General features: G+C 48.8%; 1 protein-coding gene across 1 annotated transcript in view; it reads right to left on the bottom strand.

Moving 5' to 3' along the window:
* The window catches only part of CLPB (ClpB homolog, mitochondrial AAA ATPase chaperonin), a 73,541-nt gene that overhangs the window by 16,455 nt on the left and 34,667 nt on the right, over positions 1 to 22,419 (bottom strand). Inside the window, exons 6-7 of the mRNA XM_005429718.3 lie at positions 11,806 to 11,903; positions 5,649 to 5,763 (exon numbers count right to left, since the gene is read on the bottom strand). Coding sequence (XP_005429775.1) covers positions 5,649 to 5,763; positions 11,806 to 11,903 — 213 coding nt within the window. The remainder of the gene's footprint in view (positions 1 to 5,648; positions 5,764 to 11,805; positions 11,904 to 22,419) is intronic.

Here is a 22,419-nt window from a genome sequence, read left to right as displayed (position 1 = left end):
AGGAGGAAGCAGGGCATGAAAATGGCAAGATGCCCAAGAATTGTAACTGACAAGGAGTTTGAAAGTAGTAGGGGAAAACAGCAGCACTGGAGGCGGGATGAGCAGAAGGAAAACACTGGGAGAGTGGTGGCTTAAAGCTCTTGGAATGCTGCTGCACACAGGCATGGCAAAGCTCGGCCTCTGCTGCCTTTCAGTGGTGTCCACAGCAAAAACAGGAAAAAGCCAAGAAAGAATAAACCCACTTCTCTTTGTGACTGTCACCCTCTAAACACAGCTCCCTCATCTTCTTCTGGCCACTCTCCTGGGCCTCAGCCTCTGTCCTTGTGCCTCAGTCCTGTGTCTCCCTTGAATGAGACACTGGATGGCTCTGTGGGGAGCTGTGGGTTTGTTTTCTTCCCTGAGCTGGCAGAAGAGCACAAGAGTGGCTTTTAAAACTGCAGAATTCTTAAATTCAATCTCAAAGTCAGTCCATAAAACCCTTTTCTTGATGGGATGTGGTAAATAGAAGGCACCTAAAAAAAGGTATCCTAGGCATGGCATGCCATGAGTTCTTCCTGCACGGGAGAACAAACTGACATGCGAAATAAATAGTGCCATTTTGCACAAAATAGATTTACATATAAAAATATTTAAACAATATTTCCATTTTGCAAATAATAAGAAATGGAATGTCACAGCCTACAGCCTGACATGGAAATGCTGCCTGTGCCAGCAGGGACACACCGGGAAGATGTTAAACAGCAGGAGCTCAAGTCAGATATCCCAGCAGCTGGAGTTTATAGATGCATGGAGGGGTCTCATGGGAATTTGGAGCTGCAAGACCTGCATGAAACCTAGCTCCTCAGAGTCCATGCTTGTATTCCAGGAGACCCAGGTAGCAGGGGAGCCAGCAGATCCAATGAGGATTATAAAAACAAGAGCAAAGCCTCACTACAAGAACAAATCAATGAGCTGAGGTTAATGATGAGGGGTGTGAGGAGTGACCTGACCACAGTCATTAAGCATCTCCCCAAGAAGGCACTGAACTTGCTCAGCTACAGAGAAAATTAAGGTGCTCCAGGGGCTGGAGCAAGAGGATCAAACTACAAATAAAGCAGAACAGTTTTAATAACGAAGGTGATTAACCACTGCAGCCACTTAGGAAGAGAGTGGGACTGAATTCCTAATCCCTGTAAAGTCTGCAGGGAAAGTCAGAAGGGCTTCCCAAAAGGCAGCGGGAGCTCAGGATGAAGATGAAGGTTTGCATCGCTGTCCAAACATCAAAAAATCCCCAATTTAACCTTAAATCCAAGGCATGTAGAATCATGTAACTGTAGAAGGGTGTGGGTTGGAAGGGACCTTAAAGACCACAGTTCCAACTCCTTCAGAAATGGGACTGAGTGCTGGGATCGTGCATTTAGTGGGAGCTGAACCCCAGTGCCTCATGGACTTGCCATTCCATGCCTGGGCACAGGCAGATACACTACCTGTCCCCCTGGCCATGTTGATGAGTCCTGACTCTTGCCAAGGTTTAATTAGCTTGGGCACAAGGCCAGATGCAGCACTGGCTGGTGCCTGGCTCCATCTCACCCTGCCTGGGCATATCAGCACGGCAGACCAGCTTGGCCCCAGCCAGCAATCTGGTTCTGTTCAAAATCATGGGCAAAGACTGGTGGGAATCCCATCCCGTCCTTCAGCTGCTCCCTGGCCATGTCATCCCTGGAAACAGCCACCTGACAGGGAGATGCAGGGAAGGGTCTGTGCTGCATCCCTCTGTGTGCCCTTCCCAGTGCTGTACATGTTCCTTCTCAACCCTTTACAGCAATGAACGAGAGGTCAAACACCTGGGGTGGGAAATTTCATAAAAACTGATGGGGAGTAACACAACCGCCAATAATTCCTGCAGCTATCTCAGCTAAGATAATAATGGTAATAAAAGTAATAAACTTCTGCTTTGGGGCATGGAGTGACCACTCACAGGGTCAAGCATGTTCAGGGTCCAAAGCCAGTGGGGTTAAGTGCTGCCTTCCTCCCCTCCCCTCTGCAGCAGGATGCCAGAGTTTATGGATGAATACTCAAAGCAACTCCAGGGATATAAAGCATCCCTTAAAAAACTACCATAAAGTCAGAGCTTGGATTCAGCACGTGATCTCTGTCAGAAGATGCTGAGCATCATATTTAGGAAGAAATTCTTTCCTATGAGGCTAGTGAGGCACTGGCACAGGTTGCCAGGAAAAGTTGTGCCTGGACGGCCAGGCTAGAACTGGGCTTAGAGCGACCTGGTCTAGTGGAAGGTGTCCCTGTCCACGTCAGGGGGTTGGAATGAGACAGGCTTTAAGGTCTTGTCTAAGTCAAACTGTTCCATGGTCACTAGCCAGCAGATTAATCAGATCAACAGAGTGATGAAGTGTAAATGCTTTTCTACAGGCAGCCTGAAAACGATGAGCTATTCCAGCACACAGCACTCTTGAAGTTTGGAAAAACTTTAAAAATCTGGATATCCCTAGGGAAGGGACACCACTCCCTAGGTTCTACCACTGGGGCTGGAGGAGGCTCTCTCAGGCTGTCCAGTGCAGTGTTCAGCTTCAGCAGTAGGAACAGAAGCCCCATCTTGGGCCAAGGCAGAACATCAGTGCCAGTTCCAAGGATGAAAATCTCAGCTAGGAAAGCCACAGAAGCACTCTTCTCCTTGGAGTCTGCACTGCCAAAGCAGCTGCTGGCCACGCTGACCGCTCTTCATTGTCACCCAAGCATGAAATCCATGCTCTGCCTCTGGGAAAGCTGCCCCCTTCCTTCCTCCTGGCATAAATAAATAAATAAATAAATATATACCAGGAGGGAGGTCACACTGCTGTGCTGAAATCTCATTATGACATTCAGCCCCAATGTCCAAAACAAGAGCCTGATGATGATGACGCTGGGGCCTTCTTCTGCGGAGCTGTTCCTGGCATTGCTGCCGTGCTCTCGCTTTATTTCGTCCATCTGTAACAGTGTGACTGCAGCCCTGTGTCTCCAAGAGGCCCTTCAGCCCGCTATTGAACTGATAAATTCACTGTATTACTTTACACAAATCAATACCCCAGCAGTTATCAGCACTTGATGTGACTGAAATTGGTTTCAGCCAATTTGTGAGTGTAATAAATGTCCATTTATCAAATCAATTCATTCTGTGGGGCTCCTCAGCCCGTCCGGGTTTGGGGTACCGCAGGGCGAAGGCTCTGGGGCCAAACCTGTCCTGGGATCACTGCTTCTATCCAGGTACTGCACTGATGCTCCAGGGTCTGCAGCATTCCCAAAGAAGCCCTCTTCCAGCCCTGCTGCTGGTGGCTCACGCTTATGGAACCCCAAACTAGATCAAAGCTGTGTCCTTGCAAAGTTTCACCTGACCTGCAGGCAGCAGCACACATCGGAAAACAGCCCTCATAAAGGATCCTATATTGTCCAAAATAACCTCAGTTTCCTTTAGACCAGAGCAGGATGATAGTCCTGCTCATCCATTTCCCTGCAGTTTTGAAACACTGACTGATTTTCAGTATCATAGCTGCTAAAATTGGGGATTTTATCACTAAAACATAGATTTTTCTGAACTACCCTTTCTTCAAAATCTCTGAAAAATAAACTTTTCCTTCCTCGCTCCTTATTCAACTTCAGGAAGAGCTGGAAGAGAGTGCGTCAACCCTCAAGATTTATTCCCCCTGAAAAGGGGAAGTGGTAGGTTTGAACCATCCTACTTCTAAGTGAGTACTGACCAGCAAACATGGTATATCCATATAAAAAAGATATTCTTTACCTGGCATAATATTTAGGATATTAGACCAAAAAAAATTACACATATATATATATATTTGGGAAAAATGTCTCCTGTAGCTTATAACCTCAGAGAGGAGATGTTGCTGATCCCTTCCGCCTCCTCGTCTTCCAGTGAAAAGGCAAAGCAGCCCTAATCAGATCCAGAGCTCAACCATTTATGGAAGTGCCTGGAAACACAACCCTAAGCCTTTTAGCTGCTCATTTGTATGTACCAGTTAGAGAATCCCAGCAGTTCCTGAGATGGCAGCAATGACCTGCCTGTTTCTGATGTCAGGAGATGGAATATTTAATGGGGATTTTGTTAAGATGAACTGAACATCTACACCGATCGAGGGGGGTGGCCAAGCTGCCTCCCACCATCAACCAGTCAGGCACCAGTAGAAACCTTGTACACTGGGAGATGCCCAGTTACCATCAGTTAACCATCATCCACCTTCTCCCAGTCCTGTCCTGCTCCACATATCAGAAAAGAGTGCCTCAGGGCTTGGATATATCCTATGGAGGCAATGGGGAAGGATTTTCCCTCTAGCAGTGATGCCATGCTGTTGAGGCTGTGGCTGCAGTGAGCTCTCCACCAACATTCCTGGTGTATCCCCTTGCAGGGGGTTGCTGGGATAACAGCTGGACTTGGTGATCTTAGAGGGTTTTTCTAAATTATTCCATAATTCTGTGACTCCATTCTATCCCCATCACTCCAGACCTTGTGCTTCTAACCCCAGATCACACGTTCCCTTTGTATTCTGGCTAAGCCCCTCTGGAGACTGTTTGGATCATGCACCGAGTGACGGATTAAATCCAATTATTCAATTAAGGCACCAGTTATAAATTAAACATATCAGGCAGGCTTGGTGGATTTGAAGATGTGGTGTGTGGCAGGTCTGCTCACCACCAAATGGCAGTGGTGAGAGCAGAGTGGAGGGATGCAGGGTCCACAAAGCAGCAGGAAAACCAGCTGGGCACAAAATAAATAGCAAAGATAGAGAGGAAGTGCTTGAGAGAGAAAGTCCTGTCTTAAAATTCATCCTTCTGGACAGAAAACAAAAAGAAAAGAAAATGAAAAAAACTGGACAGAAGGGAAGGGGGGGGAGGAGGGGACAGAGAGTCTCCCACTACCTTTTGGTCCAATATCCTGAGGCTGTAGGGGTATCAAGCACATTCCCTATAATTCAATAAGAAAAACCTCCATAAAGGCAAGGACGTTAATGCGCAGAAACGCCACCTGTGTCAGGAACAGGCACTGCCCATTAATCACAGCTCCCCAATTAGCCGGGCTGCTGCCCCCAGGCACAGCCGTTCTCTGAACACACAGGGTGGCTGTTGTTTTTGCAGGAGTGTAGACTCCTTCCCAGCTCTTTCCCGGCTCCTTCTCAGCTCCCAGCCCACACTGGGCTGCTCTTTGTTAACTAAAGGCAAAGGGTTTGTGCTTCTGACAGCACGCTCCTTGTGATTCTGCCCCGGCCTCAACAGCTCTTATTTTGCTGTCCCATTTTCAGGCATTAACTGGGATGCATGGATGGGTCAGGAATTACTGACAGGATACAGAGGCTTTGGAACGGCAAATCAAACCCAGCCCAGATTGCCAGAGCCTTGATTACATAGAAGAGAATGGTTTGTGTTGGGAGCTCATCTCATTCCAACCCTTTGCCATGGGCACGGACACCTTCCACTAGACCACATTGCTCCAAGTCCCATCCAACCTGGCTTTAAACACTTCCATGGATGGGGCATCCACTGTGAATTCCCCAGCAACCTTGCAAGGCTGCCCTGAGGCAGCCTCAGATCAAGGCTTGAGGCAACAGCTTGTCTCCCCTGTGGAGCAGGTGTGGAGGGCAGAGTCGGCAGCATGTGAAGGGTCCTACCTGCCCCCACTGTGGCTATGGCATTCTCCTGACCAATGATGTGCTCCTTTAGCCGCTGTTCCAGTGGGAATCTCCGCCGTTCCTCCACCTCCCTCCTGCGTTGCTCCTCCTGGAACTGTGGAGGGAAGAAAACATGGGGATCAGAGACTCGACAGAGCATTGGGTCACTACACAGATGTCAGAGCCCTGTATGGGCATCCCTCTGACATGGAGCCAGAGCATTCCCAGGGCAGATGCAGTTTGGTCTGGATGCTCCAGCCCTAGCAAGAGGAAATTGCTGAATCTGTAATGGATGGAAGCTGGGGTGAGTGGGAATGGGGATCCTGCTCTGCTGACGGGAAACCAGACCCTGTGCTACCTCTGTACTGGTGACAGAGGGAACAGTGGCACTGCTCATCAGCTCTTAACCATTAGGTGCTGTTTATTTTAGGAAATAAAGTCATGACTGTTCTACCTAGATTTTTCTTCCTACCCTCCAACCATTTCCTGTTCAAAGACTCCAACCAGATCCTGCAGGGATGGCAGAGTATCACTGTGCCTTACATCTAAGAGAGCTGGAGAGGGACTTTGGACAAGGGCATGGAGTGACAGGACAAGGGGGAATGGCTTCCCATTGAGGGTTAGAAGGGATATTGGGAAGAAATTCTTCCCTGTGAAAGTGGTAAGGCCCTGGCACAGATTGCCCAGAGCAGCTGTGGCCGCCTCATACCAGGCAGTGTCCAAGGCAAAGTTGGATCGGGCTTGGATCAACTTGGTCTAGTGGAAGGTGTCCCTCCCCACGGCAGGGGGGTGAAATTAGGTGAGCTGTAAAGTCCCTTCCAACCCAAACCCTGTGATTCTAAGATCTTTAGAAAGGGTGCTGAGCACTCTTCCTGCTACAAGCCGAGCTCAGACATGCCCAGCTGAGACCACTGCCTTGGGAAGATTCATCCCCCAAAGCCAGACTCAGATGAAGACAGAACAAAAAGATTCCATGGGGTCTGCCAAGTGAGTAACTGCACCCACAGAACAGTCCCTGTCATTGAACCCACCTCACTAAGGGGAAACACCCTCCACCAAAGCCAGAAGGCAGGTGCCAAAGCTGCAGCAGGATCCAGCTGCTGGAGCCGGAGTGGATAACCCCCAGCCAGGCTGCTGACATCTCCTGGGCTAGCAGTGATTCTGACAGAAGTTAAAAAATAATAAATAGTGAACAATCCAATTTTGGCCAGTGCTATCAGTCTCACGTGTAACAGAGATGCCATGAGCCCTGATCCTCACACAGAGCAATAACTTCCCTGCAAATCCCAGTGGAGCAGCTCTGGGACAGACATCCTGCCTGTGCTGATCCCCCCGGCACTAGGTACGACCTCACCATACGTCTGTGTCTGCAGGATCCTGACAAATCTTTTCTCTCTCCCTCCTCTCTGGCCTTTTGGAAGACGCAGGCATGTGATCAGTGATGTCAGGACACCCAACAATTCCCATGGGTTTATGGAGAGTGGGTAAGATGTGCAGGAAGAGAAGGAAGGGATACCCATCCTATGTAATGTCCTCTCCCTCCGTCCTTGGAAAATTGACACAGTACAAGTCCTGTGCACAAGTACCATATTCTGCTCAGGATCTGTTCTGGAGAGCCCTGCACTCAGGCCAGCTACTCAGTGGGCCAGAAGAGCTAACACAGCTCCTGGCTGGGTCATGCAGCTGGCCTGGAGCATCCTGAGCATCTGCCTTACACTGTACAGGGGACACTGGGACAAGAAAACCCACCAAGAAAAACGTATTTTAGATCCATTGGTGACAGAACCTCCAAGAAAAAGCCCAACTAATCCTGGACTTTACATAAGACACAAACTTCCACTCCTCTCTCGTCTGCTCCCCTCTCCATACACATCCAGCTGTTCCCACCTTCCCACTTTGTGGTGTGCAATGGTGTTGGTGGGGATCGTGTCCTCACCCTCTGGCAGCTGGTATTCCCTTGTCCTGATGACCCCAGCCTGGCTCAGGATCAGCACTTAAGTGGAGCACAGTGGTGCTACCTGCTTGGAGAGCCATGCAGGGAGCACTGCTCTGCTCTTATGTTGGAGGCAACCAGACTTCTGCACTCAACTGGGTTAAGAAGTTCTCCTGATGCAAGGCCAAAAGCATCAGAAATCTTAACTATTAAAAAGAGAAGACTCGGTCTGTGCTTTGGCAGGTGATAACAGCTGTCTGCCTGTCACTGGGATGGGCATGGCAGCCATGGAGTCACAGAAGGGCGATCTTAAGAAACCTTATAGACCATCCCATTCCAACCACTTTGCCACTGGTAGGGACACCTTCCACTAGACCTGGTTGCTCCAAGCCCCATCCAACCTGGCCTTGAACACTTCCAGGCTTGGGGCAGCCCTGCTTCTCTGCTCTCTTGACACAATCTGTGTCAAGAGCCTCACCACTCTCACAGGGAAGAATTTCTTCCCAATATCCCATCTAACCCTGCCCTCTGGCAGTGTGAAACCACTCCCCCTTGTACTGTCCCCCCAGGTCCCTGTCCAAAGTCCCTCTACAGTTCTCTTGCAGCCTCTTTAGACACTGCCAGGGGCTCTAAGGTCTCCCTGGAACCTTCTCTTCTCCAGGCTGAACATCCCCAGTTCTCCCAATCTGTCTCCAGAGCAGAGAGGCTCCAGCTCTCAGAACATCTCCGTGGCCTCCTCTGGATTTGCTCCAGCAGCTCCACGTCCTTCTGATGTTGGGAGTCCCAAGGCTGGAAGCAGCTCTGCAGGTGGGGTCTCACCTGAGTGGAGCAGACGGGCAAAATCCCCACCTCACCTGCTACCCATGCTGTGGGATCAGCCCAGGACACAGGGGGCTTCTGGACTGCCAGCACATGTTGTTTTAAGGAAGAAAAGTGGAGAATAAAATAACTGAACTCTTTAAGAGCAGGAGGGGTAGAATTATCTGCTGGGTAAATGCTCTCTTGAGCCCAGCACCAATAAGGAAACCTGCCCTGAACAGTTTGAAACTTGCCTTGGTTTTTATGCTTAAGTAATAGTTGAAGGACAGAAAGGAAATATATCTCTGGAGCTGTTCCTGAGGAAGATGATTGTACTTGTATATAAACCAGCAGACTGCCAAGCCAGCCTGTGATGAATATTCAGCTGGGGGGAAACTGGTGCTCTCGGGGTTTCATCCTCCCCAGCAGCCACATTCCACTGAGAGTCTTTGAGAATTTATTGCTCATTTTAATCACTGCTAGAGAATGAATAGGCAGAACTATTACGGGATGGACATATCCCATAGATTTTATTTACATATCCTTGTGACAGAATAACAAGGAGTTTTCATATGTTTTTTTAATTTATTTTGATTTCCTTTATTCTTTTTAAAAAAACCAAACCAGAACTCTGTGTGTGCTTTTCCTGAGCTTAGACCACACTTGCCTGGTGTTGAGGACTCTTGAGTTGGTTCCCAGTGTTAAACACTCTGAAGAAATTAAAATAAGCACTTCTGTATCTATGACTGAAAGGGAGGGAAAGCATTTGAAACTGGTATCTTTCCTCTGTTCCTGGAGGGATAGCAGTGCCTGGACTGAGCTTGGCTCTTGCAAGTCTGGCTTTGCCATTCAGCTCCTCTTTGCACCCTATCAGACCCATCTGGTGACCTCCCCTGTCTTCATCAGTGTCTGATGAAGGATTTTTAAGGAATATTTCAGCTAGGAAGAGCATACAGTTGCATTTTCCCTTCTGAAAGCAGCAGTGTGAGACCTCCTGACCAGAAGCTGGCGTCCACTTAATCCCAGCCATCCCCTTTGATAGGCCTTTCCAAGAAAACAAGCCTCCAGCTGTGACTGACATTCTTCTTTTTCCTTCCTGAGCATCCTAAGGTTGCTGATTTAAGCACATTTCATGAGAAAAAGGTCTCTTTTGGTTATTTGAAAGCTGGCTGTTGGTTAATCTGGCCACAACCTTCCATGTGGAGTTTGAAGCAGTGAAAGTTCATTTTAACCTTTCTTTAAACCCACAAGAATTACCTCAGGATTTGTTTGGCCCTTCCTATGGAAAAACCCCTCTCTAGACCTCCACAAAGCTATCACATGAGCTTAGCACATGTCCCTGACATCGTCTGGGCTGATCAGTTTATATCCTGTTTTCCTTTAGTATTTCAAATTCTTTTTCCTATAAGGTGAAAGACACTGTCACTCTTTGCCAGTTTTATGCTAAGGTTTGGTTCTGCTGGTGCTGTGCTCATGAACCTCTTCCCTTGGAGTGTTTTCTCATAAATGCAACCATGCTTGGGAGGGATAATGGATAATGAAGCTGATGAACATGGAGGTACTCCAAGGACTGGATCGCCTCTGCTCTGGAGACAGGCTGAGAGCTAGGAATGTATACACAGAGAAGGGCAGGCTCCAGGGAGACTTTAGAGCCCCTGCCAGGGCCTAAAGGGCCCCAAGAGAGTTGGAGAGTGACTGAATAAGGGTGTGGAGGGATAGGACAAGGGGGAATGGCTTCCCCCTGGAAGACAGAGGGCAGGATTAGATGGGATATTGGGAAGAAATTCTTCCCTATGAGGGCGATGAGGCCCTGACACAGGTTGCCTATAGAAGCTGTGGCTGTTCCATGCCTGGGAGTGTTCAAGGCCAGGTTGGATGGGGCTTGGAGCAACCAAGTCTAGTGAAGGTATCCCTACCCATGGCAGTGGAGCGGAATGAGATGAGCTTTAAGGTTCCTTCCTTCATGATTTTATGAAAACCTGCTCTCAGAGCTGCCAAAGTGACCACACACTGGCTACAAAAGCAGCCATCAGGACCACAGAGGACAGCCATGGCAGCACTTCCTTTGCCAGGAAGGAGTATGGAGAGTCCCAGAGGAAAGATCACTCTGTCTCTACTAAGGACAGAGGTTTATTTAGCACTGGGGAATGTGGTTTTGAACTCCTGCCTGAGCGCTGACTTTAAGAGGAGAGCACAGACAGTGCAGCAGTTGACACCTGGCAGGTTTATTTCATGGAAATACCTCCTCAGTGCAGTAATTGACACAGTTTTAATTACCTTCATCCTCCACTTGTGGTAAGTTGTTAGCCTCAGGTTTATAGCATGCAAGTTTAAATGCCAAACCCATAGAACAAACACTGAGGTACACAATGTCAGAGGAACTTTGCAGCCAGGAACAAACCTGGTCCCCTTGTGGCTCAGCTCCTGCTCTTGTGGTCTGGTGACAAGGGAATGCCCCTTGTCTGGGAGACCCCTGCCCTAGCTGATCCGTGCTGCTTGGAGAGATGATGCTCACAAGGCACCACAGAAGGGTTTGGGTTGGAAGTGATCCTTAAACTCACTCAGTTCCAACCCCTCCCATGGTCAGAGACACCTTCCTCTAGACCAGGTTGCTCCAAACCCCATCCAATCTGGCCTTGAACACTTCCAGGGATGAGGCATCACTTGCCACTGCTGTGATGGCCTCTCCTATCCATTGATAATTTGCTGAACAAGGCCTCTGCCCAGGAATTTTAAATCCCTGAGATCTAGCTGAAGACCCCTCATTGTCTAGTAGCCCACTGCTCCACAAATGTACTGATTCCTGGCATTTTTATTGGAACCATGATGGCAAATGTGTTTCCTTTCCTTCTTTAAAGCAAATGAGACATGGAGGCTGAAGGGATGAGATCCCACCACGGAAATGGGTGTCTTCTACCTTAGATTGGTGCACACGAACACCTGGATCCCAGGCCATAGCTGGACTCTGGATTCTCAGCCCTGCTTGTTTGACAGATAGTTTCAGAAAATACAGTAAAAACAGGCTCTGGATTTTACTGCATCCAGGGGTTACAGAGCAGCATTACTGATCCTGGGCAGGTCACTCCTGAGTGAGAAATGGTAACTTGGAAGAGGTGGGCACAGCCACAGTTAAAAAACTACAGAAGAGGATGTTTTTCCTTATGCATCACATTCTTAATTTTTACACACTTCTTTTGGAAAAGGATGGAGCTGTAGGGGTGCTAAGGTGGCCTTCCATCACTTGCACCCTAAAAACATATAATCATAGAATGATTTGGGTTGGAAAAGAGCTTTCAGATCATCGAGTCCCAGCACTGCCAAGGCCACCAGTAACCCATGTCCTCACGTGCCACATCCACATGACATCTTTAAAGTCGTTCTTGTAGTGGGAAAGGAAACCCAAACTGGCCAGAATCTCACGCTCACCTTTGCCTCTGATGCTCTCAGAAGGTTCATGACCTCCCCTTCACGGGCGTAATCCAGGGGTGTGTGTCCCATTTCATTCTTCTGCAGGGGGTTGGCACCTGACAGCACAAGAAATGAGTAAGATCAGGTGCTCAGAGTGCAGTCTTGGGGAAGAAGGAGCAGGAAGCGCATCCTCTCTATGGCCCCTCCTAACTTTTGCTCTGGAGGGTGTCTGGATCAGAAAGAGAGAATGTACAAGCAGTGATTACAAGCATGGATCTCCAGGGAGGAAGAAAAGGGACTGTCACTGCTAACAGCTGGCTTGTCAGTGAAGAGCTGCTGTGCAGGGATGAGAGCACATGGTCACCAGAAGGAAATACAGTCTCACAAAAGTCCCACTCTCAGTCCTGTGGGAGCCAAGTGGAACCATTACAGCTTCAATTGGATATGCTGCCTGTGCCAGCTGGAGCTGAAGATGGAGCTGAAGCTGGAGCTGGCTGTGACCTGTGGACCAGCTGCTCCACTGAGCCCTTGGAGCAGTTCTGGGGAAAATCACACCCTTCCTTTCAGTTTAATTAAAAAAAACCCAAAATCAACAAATACCAAAGACTGAGCTAGACTGAGTTGGATGGGCACCCCACAGAAACACACACATGGAGAGAGCTCTCCCTCCTAGATACACTGGATTACAGAAGAGAATTCCACGTCAAACTGGTCCAGTTGCAGTGATGGGAAGTATACGGAGGGAAACTCAGTGATATCAGGAGACAGGGGTAATGGCAATAGCCAGAGGGGCAAACAAGGTCTCGGGATTCATCTCTCAGTATCTCAGCAGCTGTCTCTAAGGCAGAGACTTGTCACTAACACTGGTGCACTCCATGACCCCACAGCAGCTCCTAACTGCTAGAGTTTATGAGAATGAACTTTCAAATTGGTCCCAAACTCCCCAAACTGGTGCTGAAACTGACCCTCCCACTAGTTATCAAGCCTTGAAAAGCAATCTGGTGGAGGAAGACCTCCATAACTGTGCTCAGCAGGTATATCTTCTATTCCAATCCTTCCACTGCAATTCTGTGCAATGTGCTCCTGCCTGAGCAGGGGAGTCGGTCCAGATGACTCCACTGGTGTCCCTTCCAGCCTGAATCATTCTGTGACCCTGCTGGAAACATGGGAGTGAGACAAGTACCTTGGCAGAGGCAGACCAAGCTGCTTCTGTGCCATGAGACAGCGTAAAGCACCAGGAGTGCTCAGTAAGGGCAAGCAGCAATCAGAACAGATGAATGAAGCAAGGGGAGTCTGTGGGAGCGGAGCCGCAGAGATTAGCCATTCCTAGGCACTGGCATCAAGGAACTATATTTGCTTACAGAATGAAAAATGTGCTCCATAAACATTTGACATGGACTAATTTCTATGGCAAGTCTTGTCTTCACAAATAAAGACCACGATCAAGACAGGTGAGATTACACACTGCTGGGGCTGGCTCCTCCATATACATTAAAGAGACAGTGCTCCCATGATCCCCCCCCTCTGCCAAAACCCACCTGGGTCTGTCAGTGACCAGTGGGGGCATGTTCCTGACTTCTCCAAATGATGACATACTCGAGGCTAGGCGTGCTTTCATTTCTGATGGAGGGTTTGTTTGGCTTTGCCCTGGATCTATCAAGAATGGCTCTCCAATATTGGCCTAATCCCCCTGTTAATGGCTTTGACGACTTGACTAATTGCTGCAATAATTGATAGAACCCAACTCCTATAACTGGTCGATTCCAACCTCGAGTACCGGCAGCAATAAAAAATTATGCTGCCATAAATAACAGTATCACTTGGCTTGCTAATAGAAGGTAAAAGTAGCCACTGGTCTGTCGGTGCCCTGGCTGACCCCATTCCACATCCCCACCTCCTCTCCTGCCCTCTCCCACCCTGTGCCACAGGCTGCAGCAGTATCCAAGGGGACGTCAACCTTCCACAACTTAATAGAAGGCAATTTGTCACCTCCCACTCGCTGTCTGTAGCTGGAGATGGACACCTGGGCAGCACCTCAGGCTGTATGAGCCCGTGGCCTCCTCCCACCCTCCATGCTCATATTAGAAGGCCCCGGCTGATAATATTTGATAAATAGCGTGGGGGTTCTCTCCCTGCACCCGCCCTGCATTGTGGCGCTGCAGCAGCTGCAGAAGGTCACTCATTGGGGAAATATGTTTCTGTCAGTGGGATCGAAAAAAGTTTAGTGGAGTGACAGGCCTCAATTTTTCAAATTTTATTAACTCCATCCTCTTAACAATTTGTCTTGAATTCCTTCAGATTCTGGATAACTGTCAATAGAGCTGGCGACGCAGCGGATACTGGTACTTAGGTCCTCCACTGCTGTCAGGATAGGGATGGGGATGGCAGGAGGAGGGAGAGATGGCAGGGGGAAAAGGAGAATGCCAAAGGGCACAGACAGAACCTGGAGAAACATCCCAGTGATGCTCCCTGTGTCCTCGGCAGCCCCAAGACCCTGCTCTTGTCACTCCATCCTGTCAGGGCAGAAGACTGGCAGATCTGAGCCTGCTGCAGCCAGACAAGGTTCACACTGCTAACAGACAGGACAGGGCACACAGTGGCATTGGAGCCTCATACAGACAACCAGAGAATGACACTGCTCTGAAGAGTGGACAGATCACAGCTTGAGAAAGCCCTGAGTACTGGGACAAGGAAAGGACTCTTGAGGACCTTGTTTCACAGCCCAGCCAGATGGTGTGGAACCTCCTGCTCCTGGGCATACCCACAGGCAACCTCAAACTGAGTGTTTGGGTGCTGAGCTGTTCCCAGCAGTGCTGCGGGGACAGAGAACTGGCATGACACAGTCCCTGTCTGATGTCACTCCAGAGGTCCTGCCTGCAAATGAGCTGGGCAGCAGCAGCGGCCTGTGGTGACCTGTGTTATGGAAAGACAAGATGCCAAAATGTTCAATGTCTCCTATCTTCCTTCTTTGGTGTCCAAAGGTACAATATGGTGGAGGTGGAAACTGAGTGCTTGCACAAGTCTCTGGCACAGAAGACTGCACTGCTTCAGTCACCAAAGTCAGGGAAAGCCATTCTCCCACTATAAAGCCATTCAACAAGGACAGAATCACAGAACATTTTAGGTATGAAAAGTCCTCTGAGTCCTCTGGACCACTGAGTCCAACCATTCCCCCAGCATGGCCAGGGCCACCACTAACCCACGTCCCCAAGTGCCACAACTACATGGCCGTCCCTTTCAGGTATGGGGACTCCACCACTGCTTTGGGCAGCCTGTGCCAGGGCTGGACAGCCCTTCAAGGGAAGGAATTTTCCCCATATCCAACGTAAAACTCCCCTGGCACAACTTGAGGCCATTTCCTCTTGTCCTAGCTATAACTTGTTATCTCGGAGAAGATACAAATCCCCACCTACACAATACAGCCCCTGCATGAAGCCACTCTCCCCAGTATAAAACTGGGGAGAAGTCTGAAGTCATTTTCCCCACTATAAAAACATTCATACAATCACAAAATTGCTGACAGGTTTGTGTCCAAAGGGACCATAAAGACCACTTATTTCCAACCCTCCTGCCATGAATAGGGATGCCATTCTCCCCAGTATAAAGCCACTGAATCAGTACAAAGCCATTCTCTCCAGTATAAAGCTATTTTCTCTAGCATAAAGCTATTCTTTCCAATATAGAACCCTAGCACTGAGTTTGTCCTGAGTGGAGGGTCTGAGCACACTTGGCCCCTGGGCAGGACAGGTACAGGCAAGGTCTGGGTACAGGCAGCAAGAGTGAACCTTGAGGGCACTTCTCTCTGCTCCTCATGGCACTGCACCCAGGAGTACCTCAACATCTTTCACCAGGCTCTGAGCACCCATTCTGCCTAGGTCACTGCCTTGGACCCATCCTGTGCTCTAGCACACTGATGGGACTTGGGGAGCATCCCTTTCCCTGCAGACTTCTGGGATTTGGGACTCTGCTGGATCCATATCCCAGAAGTGAGCGGGAAATCAACTATTTTTTTCTGTTGAACAAAACAAAATCCCAGGAAGAGGAGCCTGGAAGTACCAAAGCCATGGTGGTTGGTGCTGAGGGTGCTGGAAGTGGACACACTGAGTGGCCATCGCCCTAGACCAGGATGTCCCCATGTGCTACATCTACACATCTGTTAAGTCCCTCCAGGGATGGGGACTCCACCACTGCCCTGGGCAGCCTGTGCCAGGGCTGGACAACACTTTCAGGGAAGAAATTTACTCTAATATTCAACCTAAACTTCCCCTGGTGCAACTTGAGGCCGTTTCTTCTTGTCCTGTCACTTGTTGCCTGTGAGAATCTGGCTACAACCTCCTTTTGAGTAGTAGTAGAGAGTGAGAAGGTCCCACCTGAACCTCCATTTTTTCCCATGAGGGGCACAAAACCGATCCCAAGATCTGAGGTACGACCTCACCAGTGCTTGGTACAGGGATCAGTCACTGTCCCGGTCCTGCTGGCCACATTATTGGTGACACAAGCCAAGATCCCTTTGGTCCTATTGCCCACCTGGGCACACACATTGCAGCTGCACCAGCTCCAGTTCCACCACATCAAGTGCTGCCCAATGCCCAGCCCTGGGCTGGCAGCAGCCCTCACAGAGCTTCAGGGAACAAGATCTGTGCTCCCTTGGTCCAGTGGCCTCACACTCAAAGCACAAGAAGCCTTTCCAACCTAAATTTGGCCAGCCAGATTGGATGGGTCTTAGAGCAACCTTTTCTAGTGGAAAGTGTTCCTGCCCGTGGCAGGGGGTTGGAACTGGATGAGCTTAAAGTCCTTTCCAATCCAAATCATTATGTGATTCTGTGAAGGAAGGATATAGACTTAAATAAGAATTAGACATTTCTGGGGTAGAGTTTACATGGAGAAGCAGATACTCAGAGCTCTGAGATAAAGGTCAGATGCTGACAAGGACAGGTAGCAACCAGCAAGGAGAGGTCCTCTTGGAGGTGCAGCTTAACCAGTGCTCCCAAACCTTGTGAACCAGACTGAACACAAATCTTTATGTACTTGGACAGAAACAGAAACAACAGTCTCAGGACCAGGATGCATAAGCTGGAACAGAGGCAAAGGAGGAGACTGGTCGAAGCAGCATGTAAACTGGACTGCAGGAAAGGACTGAGCCCCACTGGTGGAGGGGTGAGGTCAGCTGTTAAAGACTGGAAACAAAATGAAGGTAAGAGAGGCAATTGTATGAGCCAGGGACACAGGATTACTACAGAATGAAATACCCTGACCAAACAGGGAAAATACAGCATGAAGGTCACCTCTCTGAGACACTGAAGGGCACTGCAACACACAGAAAACTAGCTCAGGGACTGCAAGGATAAAGAGCAAAACACCAATAAATTGTTAAACTGGTGGAAACCAGAGACTAAGAGCTCTGGCAGTCAGAAAGCTTCCAAGACAAGGTGTAAGCTTTATTTTGGCCTTGGACAAAGCAAAAGGCTTTCTCCAAACCTCAGCTACTAAGTACCACACTGCAATGGGACACATGTTAATGCCAAACTTCCTCACCAGAAAATCCAGCAAAGAATCCATGGCCAAGGAGCTTTGTACTACAAGGGGAAAACATGGATCCTGCTTGAAAGGAAGCAGCAGCCCACCAGCAGGTAACTGTCAGAAACATGGATATAAAGACCAAAGATACCAATGATATTTATTAAAGTCCTTATCACAAGAAGAGTTAGGACCTTCTCCTAAAGGGAGAAACCACACCATAATCCTTCCAAACCCAGGGGAGATGAAGAAAATCCAATGAAGTGTTTGCTCTGGCAAATTAAATGTAAAAAACCCACAGGTAAAAAAGAATTTAAAACAAGCCCTTTCTTTAGGAATGAAAGCTAGGAGCCTTATTAGAAGCTGGAAGTCAGCCTGAGACAGTGAGTTTCCATAAGTGATAAAGATCAAGGCCAGGCTGGACAGGACTTGGAGCAACCTGATCTATTGAGAGGTGTCCCGTCCATGGTGAGGGTTTGTAAAAAGATGAGCCTGAAGGTCGCTTCCAATCCAAAACTGTTCTCTGATTCTATGGCAAATGGGAAAGTTGCAATAAAGAAATAGGGCAAGAATGAATAAATGTCTTAAATGCCTGCACCTTTCACTTTGCTTTATTGGAGTCTGAGTGTAATTTGGTCTATGCCTACTTGACAACAAAGCGTGTGAAAACAATCCACGTGACTCTTGTTTTGTAAGGTAAGAGAGAGAAAACTACAAAATCATACTCTTCCTATATATCATCACCCTTTCTCCTTTCTCCATATACCCATGTGTGCAGGGCTCTTAAGATCATGCCAAACATGTTGTCACTGTCGAGTTTGTCCCCGGAAACACTTCAAGAGGGATCTGTTTACTCCCCTGTCCTAAGGGAAAACTATTCCTTAGTGCTTCAACACAGACAGAAATGTGCTGGCACTTTGGACTCTTATTGCTCTCACCACAGTGGGATGCTGGATGCCTCAATGCTGGGATATGATTGGTTTCTAAATCCCAGTTTCATAGGATTTTAATTACTGGTCTGGCATGGCAGAGAGTGGAACTGGCTGCGGTCAGACGAAGGATCGATACGCTGGCCCAGAACATATTGAGCCTCGGCACTCGCAGATGCTATTGCACTATTTAATCATCTTTTGCAAAATTTACAGTGCAACAGAAGGAATCAATACGGAATTTATCCGATTCCCTTGTAAATATGAGCATGGAGAGGGAGAGAGATGTCAGGCACTCTGGCATGACAGCTGGTCAGGGCAGCAAACCTCCACAACAGACCACCCAGGACAGCTACCATGCCTGTGACTCACCAAAAAGGGCCCAGCCAGCCACTGGGACGTGCATTCCTGGGGACAGCTGCAACCACAGTGGCTGCATTTATATGCTCTGACCTGCTTGTAAGCTAAACCTTGTCCCAGCCACTCTAAAGGAAAAATGGGAGGAAACCACACAGGTTGTGCAGAGCCTTACTCTGCACAGTGTGGTTTACAGAGTCTGTCATAGAGTCATAGAATAGTTTCATGGAATTTTCTGGGTTAGAAAAGCCTTGCCAGACCATCATGTCCAATCACTCCCTTAGCATTAACCCATGTCCCCAAGTGCCACACCCACAAGGCTTTTAAATCCCTCCATGGATGGGGACTCCACCACTGCCCTGGGCAGCCTGTGCCAAGCCTGAACAACCCTTTTGGGGAAGAAATTTTCCCCATATCCAAACTAAACCTCCCCTGGCATAACTCGAGGCAGTTTCCTCTAATCCTGTTGCTTGTTACCTGGGAAAAGAGCCTGACCCCCACCTGACTCCACCCTCCTTTCAGGGAGTTGTAGAGAGGGAGGAGTTCTGCCCTGAGCTCTTTTTTACTGTGGTAACTGCGGACTGCAGCAAAACCTCAATGTTACTTTCTCCGGATGTGTTAAAACCAAAGCTCTCTCCTCTCTGGAAGTGGCTGCTGGGGACCTGAGAGCCTACTCTCTAGGGATATCCTTTACTCTCCCTCTGGAAGAATGGACCCTTTTAATCTGAGATGCAACAGAAAACACTCCAAGATATATTAAGTAGTAGTTAATAAGAAATTAATTGGGTTAGAAAAACCCAATTAATTAGAACCTGATTTTTCCAGAGAATACCATAAGCACTTTTGCTTTCGGATGTCCAAAGCCCATTCCTTGCAATGCTGGCTCCATAATCTGTTTACCCATCACTCACCCTACTCAGAAGATCTGCAATTACATTGCACTGAGGAGACGAGTGCACAACATTATGGACAAATGCACTGGGCTAAATTTACTAACAAATCGAGTTCAGCAGACCAGGTTATTGCAGCTTCAGCTAAAATGTTTTCACAAATGTATGTTCATTTCTTCCTCTCTCTCTTTCACATCTAATTAGAGATGAGAGACTCCAAGACTGCTGAAGAGGACTTTTGGACAAGGGCAAGGAGTGACAGGACAAGGGGGAATGGCTTCCCATTGACAGAGGGCAGGGTTAGATTGGGTATTAGGAAGAAATTCTTCCCTGTGAGGGTGGTGAGGCCCTGGCACAGGTTGCCCAGAGAAGCTGTGGCTGCCCCATCCCTGGAAATGTTCAAGGCCAGGTTGGATGGGGTTGGAGCAATCTAAATTAATGGAAGGTGTCCCTGCCCATGGCAGTGGGGTGGAATGAGAAGACCTTTAAGGTCCCTTAAAACCCAAACCATTTTGTGATCATGTGATCCCCCTGCAGATGTTATTGCAGGAGGCATTTCCAATGCAGTAACAGCCTGGTCAGCCTGTGTGCTGGCTCTAGGAGGGGCTGGGAGCAGAGGGGATGATTCCTGAAGATGGGAAATAGAAAGCACGGCAGTCAGGGGTGAGGAGAGCACTGGGGAGAATGGGGGACATATGGAGCCTGCTCAGGTTTGACAGGAGGGCAGGTGTTGGTTTCTGCAGTGGGGATAGAGAGAGGGGAAGTCGCAGGAACTGGCATGGGTCAATCTCTGAAGGAAGAAACTGCTCTGTTTTTAGGCAAGGGTAGGAAATACAAGCCCCCACCCACCTATGTGCAGCAACAGAGTAGCACACTGCCACACAAGGGTGTAGAAACAACACTTCCACATGTCAGCAGATGACAGTTCAGACAACCCCTTGCTACATGGACATACACACACAGACACACACGTCCCAAACACACCTTGGAAAAGCACTTGGAAATTAATTTTGAGATCCTAGCAAAATGGCAGCTGAGCTGCTACACACCAGGGGAACCTTGCTTCTACGCTTCTTCCTGTGCCTGGTTTCTCAGGGGTATACATAAGCAAGTGCTCACAATATTCTGATTTTGCATTTTGTAAGCTCCAACCTAAGACAGTTCCTGCAGCATCTTCTTCTGTGCTCTGTCTAGTGTAACTTTAATTTACTGAAAGGTTACCACAGCTATGACAACTCTTCCCAGTACAAGACTGTGAAAAGAGAACAGTTTCTCATACTGGGAGAAGGGTCATTTACCTGCAGGGCAAATCCCTGAGCAGCAGCAGCAGTGCTGTCCCTAGCTCTGAATCACAGAATCACAAGATTGTTTGGGCTGAACAGACCTTAAAGCCCACCTCATTCCTATCACCCTATCATGGGCAGAGACACCTTCCACAAGACCTGGTTGCTCCGAGACCTATCCAACATGGCCTGGAACAGTCCCAGGGATGGGGCAGCCACAGCTGCTCTGGGCAACCTTTGCCAGGGCCTCACCACCCTCACAGGGAATAATTTCTTCCCAATATCCCATCTAACGCTGCCCTCTATCAGTGGGGAGCCCTGACTTGTCCTGTGACTCCATGCACTTATCCAGAGTCCCTCTCCAGCTATTTTAGAGCCTCTTTAGGCACTGGCAGGTGCTCTAAGGTTTTCCTGGAGCCTTCTGTTCTCCAAGGTGAACAACCCCAGCTCTCCCAGTCTGTCTCCAGAGCAGAAGGGCTCCAGCCCTTGAACAATCTCCATGACTCTGGACACATGAATCAGTGCCTCCCTGCATTTCAGCAACAGATTCTGGAGCAGAACTGTTTGTAGAAGGGAGGTTGATGCTGGCTATGCTCCATGGCAGGGTTACGCTACTGCCAGAAAACTGCACCTTTTAATACTGTCTACTTCACTTAAATACTGACATAATAAAAGCTCCCTCTAAAACAAGGGGATTTCTGTCACCAGCAAGCTGGTGACCCTGCCTGCCTTGCTCTGAGCCAAACACAAAGTCCCTGGAATCAATTGTGCCTGCAGTAGCAACTGGTGCACTGTGCGGATGCGAGCGCTCACCCACCCCTTCCCCAAACACCGACATTTATGGTGTCGCCTCAGGTCAGGGGACTGTGAAATGTCACCACCAACTGCCCGAAAGGACAACAGAGCTGCCACTTCATCTTGCGGTCTGCTGGGCACACACATGCTGACCAAAGGGCTATAAGGTCCTGGAGGGGTCAAGCGAGTCACTGAATGGGCCACAAAAGGCCAGGGATGTGGGGTGAGGGGCAAGTGCAGGGGGCTTCCCTTAAAAACAACAGGGGGGTCGGGAAGTGGCTGGAGCAGAGAGGGGCTGGGCAGTTAATGGCTTTGGCCCGAGGGCAGAGCACCAGCGAGAGAAGTTAGAGGGAGAGTAAATGGAGAGTTAGTAAAAGGCAGGTGTAGGGAGAGATCAAGGGAGCCTGTTCCATGTCAGCAACCAGGAGCCACCCTGTGTGCGACGTGAATGGCAGCACAGGGGCATTACCCTCACAAAGGGCTGAACAGGGCTCGATCTCTACACGAAGACCCTTGGCCATGTATTCATCCCAGATTACACTGACCAGGAGGCAGGGATCCCCTGCTTTGGGAGGAGGGGAATGCCTCCAGTGAATGCCCTGAAATCCTCCTATCATGCACCCATCAGGAAATCCAATTCCAGCACCCAAAACTTGCTGAAAGGGCAGGGAAGGGTCTGCTGTCACCCCAGCAACTCAGAGTCCACCTGACAGAAAAGTGAAGTTTATTACATTTAGCAAATATCTTCATAAATCTGCATCCTAAACCATGACTGCAAAGGGTAAGTAGGTATTGTGGACAGTGAACAGGGATTAATCTGAGGAACACTGTGAACTCAACCTTGGGAGGGGCTCCAATGGG

The sequence above is a fragment of the Geospiza fortis genome, unplaced genomic scaffold (genome assembly GCF_000277835.1).
Source record: "Geospiza fortis unplaced genomic scaffold, GeoFor_1.0 scaffold283, whole genome shotgun sequence".
In the NCBI taxonomy this organism is placed as follows: domain Eukaryota; kingdom Metazoa; phylum Chordata; class Aves; order Passeriformes; family Thraupidae; genus Geospiza; species Geospiza fortis.
This window is presented reverse-complemented; position numbering and strand designations above follow the sequence as displayed.